At 38.2% G+C, this 12,774-nt stretch overlaps 1 protein-coding gene across 1 annotated transcript in view; it reads left to right on the top strand.

Moving 5' to 3' along the window:
- LOC126252014 (ATP synthase subunit C lysine N-methyltransferase) overlaps positions 1-12,774 on the top strand; it is an 84,501-nt gene that overhangs the window by 27,133 nt on the left and 44,594 nt on the right. Inside the window, exon 2 of the mRNA XM_049952797.1 lies at positions 11,102-11,274. Within this exon, the coding sequence (XP_049808754.1) occupies positions 11,102-11,274 (173 nt within the window). The remainder of the gene's footprint in view (positions 1-11,101; positions 11,275-12,774) is intronic.

The following is a 12,774-nucleotide window of genomic DNA, read 5'->3' on the forward strand; positions in this document are numbered from 1 at the left end:
GAATGGAAGAGGAAGAAACCCTAATAGCTGATACAATGGGACTTACCCTCTGCCAAGCACCTCACGGTGATTTGCAGAGTACAGATGTAGATGTAGACTGTCCAGTTTCTTGAACAATTCTCTCTTATTGTACATATCCATGAATGAATAATCTTCTAGGTCAACTCCTTGACTGATACACATAAGGCATTTACTTCCTGAGCCTAAGCCTTCCTTGGACTTCAACAATCTGCAGTCTGCCTTCAAATTACCTCTTTTCTTACAATAATTGCAGCTTCTCATTTCTCTCTTCACTTTATTTTAACAATTCTTTGCAAAATGGCTCTCTTTACTACAAGCATGAGAGGTAATTTTTTGCTGCCTTCTTGCACCGGTCAAACTACCTCTACTTGATCAGACTGATTGTTTCTCCCTTTCTCAGTTGGCAATCCTGAAGTTAACTTGTTAAGTGTTTCCTCCTCAAGGAGGACGTTCTCCCATGTTAAAAAGAAATGTTTATATCTCTCTGCCTATGGCATTGACACCTTTTTGTCATTTTATCTGAAGGTAGTTCACCTGCTTGCTTCAATGTAGTATTGACTTCTTCTATTTTCGACATAACTGTACTCACCAAGTCATCACCAAATAGGAGTGAGAAAAACTTTTGTTGAAATAGGTGAATGCTGACTGGATACTCTTTCTCACAAATGGTATTCAGTTTAGTCCACATGCCAGCTGACATCATACATGAAAGCAGTTGAGCGAGTGGCCCTGCATCCATCTGCATCACAATAAGTTCCTGCATCCTTCTCCAGTCGTGTTTTCTGTTTCTCCTTCAGAGGCTTAATAGCTGTGCCTTTGAAAATATCTGAAAAGCCTTTTTCTCTGAATATCACTTCCATTTGGAATTCTTACACCACCAAATTGGCCCCTCCAGACAGCTTTTTCTATTGAAGCTGATGGGATGAGCTCATGACAGGAACTATGGTATCTTTATCAGTTTATACAAGTAAAGGAACGAGCTTGCAATTGGAGTTAGAAAAATCATTGATTATTGAATTAAATTGCACTAATGTAATACCATTGATTAGCTGTTACATAGTAAATGGTGAAATTACACTCATGATTATTGATTTCATTTTAGACATTACACTCATCATTGATTTCATTTAGACAGAGGGCATAAAAAATTTGATTAAAAGTAGTTTCATTTGTAACAGTGGAGCAATACATCAGTATAAACACCGGCTGGACATCACAGTGTGATGTGAAATTGTAGTTACCTGCTATGCAAGTTGTTTTTCCACGTCTATAACTATTTTCACCATTGCTAGATATCAATTCCAATATAACTATTTTCACCATTGCTAGATATCAATTCCAAGTCTTCACAATTTATTTTAAACAGCAACTGCTACATCTAAGTTTATGTTCTACAGACCACCAAGAAATGCATGGCAGATGGTCTTCCTCTTCCGCCACTTATTCGAGCTTCTTTCTGTTCCATTTGTGTACGGATTGCGAGAAGAATGATTGTTTAAATGTCTCTGTGTGCATTGCAATTAGCCTTTTCATGTCTATATGGTTGTATATTGCTTATGTAATGCTGGTTTTTGGAATGTCTTAAGTAGGCTTTCATGGAATAATTGCTGCATATCTTTTGTCTGACAGTTTACCATCTCTCTGACACACTCCCATGGCTCAAACAAACCTGTGACTGTACATGCTGCCCTTCATTGTAATGTTCAATATCCCTTTGATAAAGGCACCCATATGATAGCTTGTAAGGGGGGGGGGGGGGGTCCTAGACCAGGGGGTATGGAGTGTTTTTAAATTTGGGAGATAGATGGTATAACATAGCCATAAAGAAGTTGCAGCTCTGACCCTGTTCAAAACCTGCATAATACCAAATTTTAATCCATTTTCTTTTAGAAAACACCTAACTACACTGTATTTTTTCCTTCCTCTGAGAGCTGGGGCCCATGCCCCCCCCCTCCTCCCCCTTTCCCTCTGGGTAGATGTGCCCTCGCTGTTTGATATGGATCCGCACACTTGAGTAATATTCTAGGATGGGTCACACAGTTGTTTTGTAAGGCATCTATTTGTAGACTGAGTGCATTTTTCTACTGTCCAACTGATGAAACAAAGTCTTCCTCCTGCTTTACCTATGACTGAGATTGTGTTGTTATTCCATTTCATATCTGTACAAATCACTGTACCCGAGTTTTTGTAGGAGTTTACTGATGTCAGTTGTGTTTCATTGATACTGTAGCCTTAGGATACTATGCTTTTTCATTTTGTGAAGTGCACAATTTTATATTTCTGAATATTCAAGCCAAGTTGTCAGTCTTTTCACCTCTTTGAAATATTATCAAAATATGTCTGAATACTTGTGCAGCTTTTTTCAGATAGTGCTTTGTTATCAATACCTGCATCATCTGCTGGAAGTCTGAGATTACTAATAATATTTTCCGCAGGATCATTAATCTGCCATATAAGCAACAAGTACCCCAAGCATTTCCCTAGGGTACACCCGAGGTTGTTTCTACTTCTATTTATGATGTGTAGTGTATCCATTAGTAATTTTTCATTGCGAGGGAAGTTCCTACCGTACCACATTATGGAGTCGACTATGCTCACACTGTAAGCTGCACGTGAAGGGCTATGCCAGATGAACTTCAAGAGTAAAACCTAGAAGGTTTGTTTACCTTGCATCTTATGGCTGTTCTGATGTCCCATTAGTTATCTTCTCCATTGGACACAGATTCTTAGTTGACATATTAACAGAGAGATCTAGGATGGTACTTAGAATCACTAATTCCACCTTGAATGATAAATTCCAAGTCTTTTGATTCAAAAGAAGGGATGCTATCTCATTTCATTGTTGTAATGAGAAAATAAATATCACACAATAGCTTATTGACAATTGAGAGCCATTAAAGTCAAGACTGCAATGCCTATTCACATTTTTGAACACTGTATCAATTGAAATAATAATCACAGTTTTTCCTCATATTAAATCTTTCATTGTCACTCCAAAGAATGTCTGAGGCAAGTGACAAATTTCAAGGAACACACTATACTGTTGTTCATCTGCAACTTATGACTACAGGATACTCCTCGTGACTTAACACAATGGCAGAGCCTTCCTCTTTGAAGACTATAGTGGATCACATTGCCCATGTAAACTGTAGTTTGTCAGCAGTTGGTTATTACGACTGATGTTCATCAGATTTCTCTTATTCATCATACTAAGTTTTTAACATGATTATTGTATCAAAATTATTAGAAATATGAAATAGTAGTGTAACTTTAGCTTCCAGTAAAGTCCTCTTATGATTTAAGTGATGTAATTATTAATTATTAAGGTTTAACTTTATCCAACTTGCTTTCAGTTTTCATATGGTGTGTTTTTCAGTGTAAATATCATCACAGTGTCTCAGTCTTGACTTGACAGACTCATTACCACATCCATGACTCTTGTGCCTGGCCATGTGTCATGCTGGAGCTTGTTATCTATCCACCATTGAGAACCATACCTTTATCTATTGATGTGACTCAGTGCTAAAATAAAATCATGATAACAAATTGGCATAAACAACACAGACTATCTGTCCAAGATAACATGCTTTGTCGTCTCTACCAAGAAATAGTCAGTCAATTCTTAAATTCCATTTTATATTCCGTGTGATATCGTCAGCATTGGTATGCTATTGAGTTGATTGAGTTTTGGAAGTCAAGATTGCCTTGATCCATGGCTTTCAAGATGTTATGTGACAGAAGTACAAGTTGGATTCCATATCACTGATATTTTCAAATCCTTGTTGGTTGGCTTGTCATTCTGTTCAACATAACTCAGCATGTTTGAGCTTAGAATCTGTTCTGAGTTTCTATCTCAGATGGCTGTCTAAGATATTTGATGGTATGATGTTTGAAATTTTCCCGGCTTACTGATTGTTCCATAAAAACACGGGAGAACTGCCGTAAGTCAGTAACATCGTGCCACGATATTTCGGCACAAAGTCTTTTGTCCATCTTCAGGTGAGTACAGCTGTAAAAGTACTGGCGAATACGCGCTGAGCTTTGCTATTTAAAGCCAAAGGGGGCTGCATTGCGCATGCGCTGCGCATGTACTGTTTAGCGTGTGCGTTCACAACTCCGTGCGCTGCGCCTGGCGCCCTCTGCGGTGAAAACTTGGCATTTCGGTATCAGATCTATCTTCATCTTTATACCGATAACTACGTTGACTACGAAGTTTCTCTACAACGGGATTCCAAGCGGAATTTAACTGGTAACCGTTATCTCGATTGATAAGAATCTTGCTGTCTGACAATTTTATTTCTATGGATTCATTTATAATTGAACTCCAGAAATTTGATGTTTGAGCCACAATTTTTGTATCATTGTAATTCATAGAGTGGCCAGTAGAAATGCAATGGCCTCATGGCATGGACCGTCTCCAGGATTTTTTACATCATATGAATTCCATACATTAAAATATTAAGTTCACAATGGAAACTGAAAAAGATGGTTGTTTGCCATTTTTAGATGTTCTGGTACGGCGCAAGAATGATGGCACACTTGGTCATTCGGTGTATAGGAAACCGACCCATACAGATTTGTATCTGCAAGCTACCAGTTGCCACCATCCGGCACAAACAATGGGTGTCCTTAAAACTTTAATCCACCGTGCCCATACTATTTCTGACGTTGACAGTCTTCAAGCAGAACTGAAACACCTGCAAAAAATATTCCTGATGAATGACTTTTCAACTAAGCAAGTGAACAGAGCTATGCAGTCCTACAAACGACGCAACAAGGAAGAAGAAGAGGTCTTCAGGTCAACGGCTTATCTACCTTTTATTGGGAACATCTCGTCACAGATAGGTAGAATATTGAGGAAGCATCAAGTTAGAGTCATATTTCGCCCTCCTCCTAAAATATCATCACTGGTGGGATCCGTTAAGGATGACCTGGGCCTACGTAAATCAGGTGTCTACAAGATTCTGTGTGATTGCGGCAAGTCATATATAGGGCAGACAACAAGAACGGTGCAGGAACGTATTGTGGAATACCAGCGGCATACTCGCCTTCTCCAACCCACCAAGTCCGCAATCGTTGAACATTGCATTTCTACTGGCCACTCTATGAATTACAATGGTACAAAAATTGTGGCTCAAACATCAAATTTCTGGAGTTCAATTATAAATGAATCCATAGAAATAAAATTGTCAGACAGTGAGACTCTTATCAATCGAGATAGCGGTTACCAGTTAAATTCCGCTTGGAATCCCGTTGTAGAGAAATTTCGTAATCAACGTAGTTATCGGTATAAAGATGAAGATCGATCTGATTTCGAAATGCCAAGTTTTCACCGCGGAGGGCACCAGGCGCAGCGCACGGAGTTGTGAACACGCACGCTAAACAGTACATGCGCAGCGCATGCGCAATGCAGCCCCCTTTGGCTTTAAATAGCAGAGCTCAGCGCGTATTCGCCAGTACTTTTACAGCTGTACTCACCTGAAGATGGGCAAAAGACTTTGTGCCGAAATATCGTGGCAAGATGTTACTGACTTACGGCAGTTCTCCCGTGTTTTTATGGGACTATTTGATGGTAGTTTTATGTATCACTTCTACAGCCCTTCTTATTGATTGGGGACATGCAAAACTGACTGATTAAAACCATTTTAGTTCTGAATAACTGGTATTTTTTGGTATTTGTTTGGTATTGGTTATAACTGATATTTTTATTTTTTTATTTTTTACTAATAGCTGTGGAAAAAATCAATTATAAATGAATTAACCATAGCAGCAGTACTAAAAATTTTGGATCCAAAATAAACCTGATTTAAAAAAAATATTCGTGAAATTTCCTTTCCTTTGGAATTTTTGTTATTGTAGAAAATGGGAAAAGAAATCAGTGCTATTTTAATAATAATGCCAACGGAAATGACAACAAGCACATGGTGATATTAATTGGTGCAGCACTGCTGAGACAGTAATGTACCTGTTACCTTGTGGTGTGGTCTATTGGATGATACATGTATACAAGCAGAGTGCATGACTTGCCCATATGGTCTATATTATAGTTTCATGGTGTCGTCGTCAGACATTAGTTGTTTTACAGGGTGGCAAATCACTTGTCTGGAAGTATTATATGAAGTGTGTTACCATTTATTTTAAAATATTAAGAATGGGAGGAGCCACAACAGGTTGTGAAAACTTATAACTTAACAACTCATTCATAGTTTACAATAAAAATTGAAAGTAGCTGATGTGTTGCCTGTGTCTACAAAATATGCCTTCATCTGCTTGTAACCCTTGGAAATGGACAAATTAACATGAAAAATAGAATTCTTTGATTTGTTTTCAGCCTTTAGCACTGACTATTCCTAACACCCAAATAGTGGTATGATCCTCAATTAAAACTTTTTTTGGTAGTCAGCCACTTATCACTTGTCAAGAAAAGCAGCAGATGGTGGACAGGCAAAGTTTTCTTTTTATTTGCCTATTTAATTTAGTACTTTGATTGTATGTATCTTGAAACTGAGGGTGTAAAAATTTTTCAGTCTTTGTTCGATTTTCACATTGTTACAGGAAGTAACAGAAACAAAGAAAACAGTGACTGATTATTTCAGAAACTGGTTATTTTGTACTGTTTTAACAGTCAAGTTAAACTGGCATTGAAAAAAAACTGATGTAACAAAAAACCAGTTGTTTCAGCGATAAACACCATCCCCTACTGTAGACAGGTGTGACCCGTGCTTTCTTCTGAGTACTCGACGGAGTTTCATGTTGAGGGACATGTAATATATTAAGGTTAAAATAGGGTTTAATGCAGGAGCATATTCTCTATAGAATTTGGGGGCTTCCATCGGGCCTTGGATCTTCGTTAAATTTTAGCAATTCCAGATGTATCTCAATGTCAGTGACATTAATATCTATGTTAATCATCTTTACATCAGTGCAAGAATTAAACTTTGGCTGTATTTTTAAACTTTCTTTTTAATCCTCGTGCAGATGCACCTATGTATAAAGTGTGCCAACCACAAATAACATTGTCTTGTACCATTCAATTGCTGCTTTAAAATTGCAAGTCTGTACATATTCCTTTATTACTGCTGCAGCTAACAAACTGCTAAGCTCTGCTGTCATACATCCAAATGAGCAGCAATAATATAAAATAAACAGCAAGTTAGATGAGAAAAATGTAGAATCCATGCTAGAAAATAACCTAGATTCCGGGTTAATGGTACAATCCCACAATGAGGTAGCTGTCTGTGAGATAATTAGCAATCAAATAAGCAGTTGGCCGTGATCTGATGATACTGCACTGTTTAATGCTTCAGGTGTGTCGTTACTGTGGCATAAGACTTGTACACAGCATCAGAGTGACATAATGAAAATTTATTTTATTATTGTTTAATTAAACAATGGTTTAGCTCATATGATATCTGTTTATTTAAACTAAGATTAAACTGTGATTTTGGTAACATAAAGACAGCTATTCTTTACATGTGTGCAATGTACACTGTACATAATTCAGCATTAATGTGTTTGCATCTCAACTGTTGTTCCAAATGCTGTCTTCAAAATTTCAGCCCTAGCATCCAACCATCCTCTCAATTACTGCATATGTCACACAACTTCCACTACCTGCCTCATTTGTTCCCGTAGTTGCTTGTAGGATGTATGCAGTTTATAACACTCCCTAGACACTTCTTGCTCTTGGCACTATGGCAAAATCCATTGAATACTTCTTCCTGCCTCCTCACCTCATTCCACATTTTCCATACATTAAAAAGTACCTTCAACCTTCAGTGCCCACCGATGGCTGATAACATCGTATCCTCTTTCCTTGAGAACAGCACTTCTCTTTCCGGGTGCTGAGTCCGCAACACCTCCACCCTGATACAGGCAAGGTGGGAGCTGAGGAGGCTCCAGAGAAAGGCAGCTCCAAAGGTAACAGGTTCTTTATTGAAGCATTTGTACTGTGTAGGATACCAGATCAGTGGCTGGCGGGCCACTGAGTTCTGCTTGGGAGCCTGCTTGTACACCCCATAATGCTGACACAGTTCTCTGACATGCACCGGTGGCCTCATTACATAAACCGACAGTGACACTGCCATGCCAGTGGCATGTGTACTCAGTGGTGCTGTGTCTCCTGTGGCCCAAGATGGTACCTAGGCTGCATCATGGTGGGGATGCCTTCCACAATGAGGCACTCCTCCTGTATGCCAGATGACGACTGTGTGCACAGTCTCCTGGGCAGGGGTCTGACATGCTGCTGAAGTAGACCTGGGATGGCCTGCTGCACCATGGCACTAAGTCCGAAATGAACTTAACATATAAAGCAATTGCCCTAGTTTGGCTTCAGCCTTATGACTTGTACTAGAAGGTCCATATGATGACCTCACATGGCCCAGTCCCTTAGTACTGGTTGAGCTGTGAGACTGAGAATAATTTTCCTACAAAATATCAATTGCTTTTAGTCAGAAGTGGCATGCTTATAGTGCACACATGCAACTACCCATCATGTATCCTGAAACACTACTGCCACTGCCAGTGTGGACATCTGCCCTGCTTCCTACTGCATGAGTTCGTGCAGTACTGCTGATTCTTCTAGTTCAGCAAGCTAAACTACGTTGAGACATTGCCTCAGGCTTGTTTGAATTATTATAGTGACATCTCACACATGTCTGCTGTCAGGGTGGATGCAAATCACTTCACAGACTCACACTGTTTGATTTGATTTGATGTTTTATTGGTTCAGTTTTATCATACAGCACAAATTGTACAATTGATATTGGACAGGTCAAAGATAAGTTACAATAATACATAGTATTAGCAAAATAGTAGGCAAATTGAAAATAGGTATCTATTACAATTAATTTTGTTAATGTATTCAGAAATTTTCTGACAGAATAGAAACAGTGCTTTATTAGAAATGCCTTTAGTTTAGCTTTAAATATTGGATGAGTAGCATTTTTTATTTCCTCTGGTATCTTATTGTGTAGTATTACACCAATGTTAATTATGCTCCTCTGATAGGTGGTTGTTCTGTGATATTTTTGATGTATATTTGATTTCCCTCTGGTACTATAGTTGTGTACATTTTTGTTCTGTAGCAGTTTGCCTGTTTTCAGGAGGTAGTCCCTAGTGAACAAGATAGTTTCATAAATGAATAAACTTGGAACATTTAGAACACCAAGCTCAGTAAAATGGGATTTACAGGACTCCATCTTTTTAAGAGCTCTTTTTTTGCATTCTAAAAACCTTACACTGTGAGTTGAGTATCCCCAGAAAACGATCTCATATCGGACTAGTGAGTGGTACTGTGCATAGTATGCCTGCAGTACTGTTGTTTTGCTTGTTGTAGCCTTTAAATTTCTTAGGCCATAGCACACATATGATAATTTTCTAGACAAGTTATTTATATGTGTGTCCCACTTTAAGTCTTGCTCAACCCATAGACCCAAAAATTTTGTGACACTTACATTTTCTAGGGGATCATTTTTTTTAAATGTGCTTGGATATACATTTGACTAGTTGGAGGAATTAAATGAAAATTGACACACACATTTTTTTCAGTATTTATAATGAGTTTGTTTTTTTGTGAACCACTCAGAAAGTCTTTTCATAGAACTTTCTGCTGTGGACTGCAAAGTTTCTGGACTGGATCCAGTGAGCAATATGCTGGTGTCATCAACAAACAGGATAGTTTTTGTGGGGCTCATATATTCAACTAAGTCATCCACATAAATCAAGAAGAGTAGTGGACCTAAGATTGAGCCCTGTGGTACGCCATATTTTATTGGTAATTCGCTAGAAAGAAAGGAGTTTTTTCTTGTTTTATTCATTTTGTTGAATTCATACTGAAGTGACACTTTCTGCCTGCAGTTTTTTAGGTATGAACACAACCAGCTATGTGCTACACCGCTTACTCCTTGTATTTCTAATTTTTTGAGCAGAATGTTATAGTCCAGGACATCAAAGGCTTTTGATAGATGTAGAAAAATACCTGCAGCTAATTTATGTTGATCAAGGGATTTTAAAATCCAGTCTAAGAATTCGAAAATTGCTGTCTGTGTAGATTTAGACTTTCTAAAACCATGTTATTGTACTGTAAGAGGTGCATATTTATTTATGAAACTTAAAAGCCTGTCATAGAAGAGTTTTCCTAGACTTTTTGAGAAGGAATTTAACTGTGACATAGATCAGTAGTTTAATTTTTTTTTTAGAAGAACCTTTTTTTAGCAGTGGTGAAACTTTTGCTATTTTAAAAATATCTGGAAATACTCCAGTTTTTAAAGAGAGATTGAAAATTTTTGCCAAGGGGTTTGCTACATGATGAGCACATGCTTTTAATATGAAATCAGGTACTTCATCAATACCACCTGACATTTTATTGCTGAATGATTTAATTTTACTTATAATTTCATTGGGGTTTGTTTCATAGTCGAGATCACTGACTCGCTGGAGAAACTTGGGACTGGTCCTTGACAGTGTACTTGAATGAGTGAAGTGAAGTATTTATTGAATTTTTCCACAACTGAATTTGGGTCTGTGACTTTTCAGCCTTCTAGTGTTAATGATACATTCTTTTTCTTTGGCGCTGAACTACAAGTTTCTTTCTTTATAACTCTCCATGTGGATCTCATTTTGTTAGATGAGTTTCTTATCAAATTGTCATTTCAAATAATTTTTGCCTCTTTGACTACTCTACCATAGATTATTTTGTAGGCTTTTGAATAATCTGCAAACTCTTAGGTTACTCTATATTTCTTACAACAGTACTGCAGAAATCTGTTCCTCTCACTGCCCATACATGGTCAGTGCAGTACATACCCATAAGTATCTGGATGCTAATTTCAGCGTTACTGACTGTTTTTACATAAGGGGGGAGGGGGAGGGGAGAGAGAGAGAGAGAGAGAGAGAGAGAGAGAGAGAGAGAGAGAGAGATTGTACCAAATGTTAGTGTGATTTCCTGATTTGTTAGGTGTGCCTTTCATTCTTCCTGAAACTTACATATAGATTCACGATACTGTGCTAGAATTGCTTTTCACCTGCAAAATGTTAACTGCTGTATCTTTTTAACAAGGATTATAATTTTAAATTACAGGTGGTGCTGCCGTTGCCATAAGTTTCGCTTGTGCCCCTTTTGTGTCACCAGCTCTAAGAAGAATTTGCCTTCCATATGTCCCTGCTACAACAGCGCAGGTTCAGAATGTACTAACACTTTTAGGAAAAAGGAAGGGCAATGTCATTGATCTGGGCAGTGGAGACGGCAGAATTGTAAGAATCTAATTATTTTTGGGTTACATATAAAAAGAAACTCTGTGTATTTTGCATAACTTTTTTCTGTGCATGCAAATAAGAACAGGTTATGTAGTAAACATATGATGAAGTAGAACCAAATCTAATAAGCATCCTCATGAAAGAAGGGCCAGGTCATAAAATGTCTGTCTTAGAACTTTAAAGAAGTTACTCCATTAGGAGAACCATGTTAAAGCAGAGACTCAAACATCAGGACAGAAGTCAGATGTAACTGAGGTTTACAACAGCAGAAGTTCAAACAGTGGAAAATCCAGGATGGAATATAACAGTATAATGAAAAGGGTAGTTGCTACTCACCATAAAGTGGAAGTAACAACAAAAAGACTGTCGGAAAGTTAGCTTTCAGCCAACAAGGCCTTTGTCGAAAATAGACAACATACACACAATCATGCAAACGCAGCTCACACACACGTGGCCACAGTCTCTGGTAGCTGGAGCCAGACTTTGGCCAGAGGTCTTGCTGCCAGAGATTGTGGTCATGTGTGCATGAGTTGCATTTGCATGAGTGTGTGCGTGTGTGTATATTGTCTATTTTTGACAAAGGCCTTGTTAGCCAAAAGCTAACTTTCCAAAAGTCGTTTTGTTATGCCTTTCTGCGCCGCAGCATTTCTGCTTTATGGTGAGCAGCAACTATCCTTTTCTTTATATTGTTAAATTGTAGAATATATTTGAAAAGTGAAAGAAGAGAGCAAAAATTCAGAATAAATCATGGCGACCATGTGAATGTGAAGAGAACACACACACACAGAGAGAGAGAGAGAGAGAGAAAGCTGATATAACAACAGAGTGAGACTCCAAAAAGTACAGAAGAATTAGAGTAAGATATTTAGATATCACAAAGAACTAAAAAGGAGAATTAGAAGACACTGGTTTTAAATCAAGGACAGGTGTATGGCATGGGCCAGATATACCTTGAACAGGTAATTCCCTTCTTTGCACTTTCCAGACATTGGCTTTAGGACAGTGTTACAAATGACCCTAATGAAATAATTACCCAGATCCTCGCTTTCCGAAATATATTGAGGAACTACTGTATACAGTTTGTGCTTGGTCATTCACTGTAGTTGACTGCTTGGTACTAATCTTGCTAGCAGAAAGCTTTACAGTTGACTTACTACATACATATTCTGTCAACAGAAACAATCAATTTTTAAAAATATGATGTAATTGGATAGATAAAAAAAATCTACTCACTGAATGGTGGCGGGAGAACACAAATATAAAGGTACTGAAATCTGCGAGCTCTTGGAGCCAATAGCTCCTTCTGCCAGTAGAAGGATTGAAGGGGAAGGAAGAGGTATGAATTAAAAGGCCTTTTGAGGTGTAGGAAATGGGGACAGTTCGGAAAAGCCAGCCAGAACCCTAGGTTACAGGAGACTTACCGGACAGGATGAGAAGGAAAGACTGATTGTTGGTGACTGCAATGCCTGAGATTTGAAAACCTGAGAGCTTGATGGA

Source organism: Schistocerca nitens, chromosome 4, assembly GCF_023898315.1.
Source record: "Schistocerca nitens isolate TAMUIC-IGC-003100 chromosome 4, iqSchNite1.1, whole genome shotgun sequence".
NCBI lineage: Eukaryota > Metazoa > Arthropoda > Insecta > Orthoptera > Acrididae > Schistocerca > Schistocerca nitens.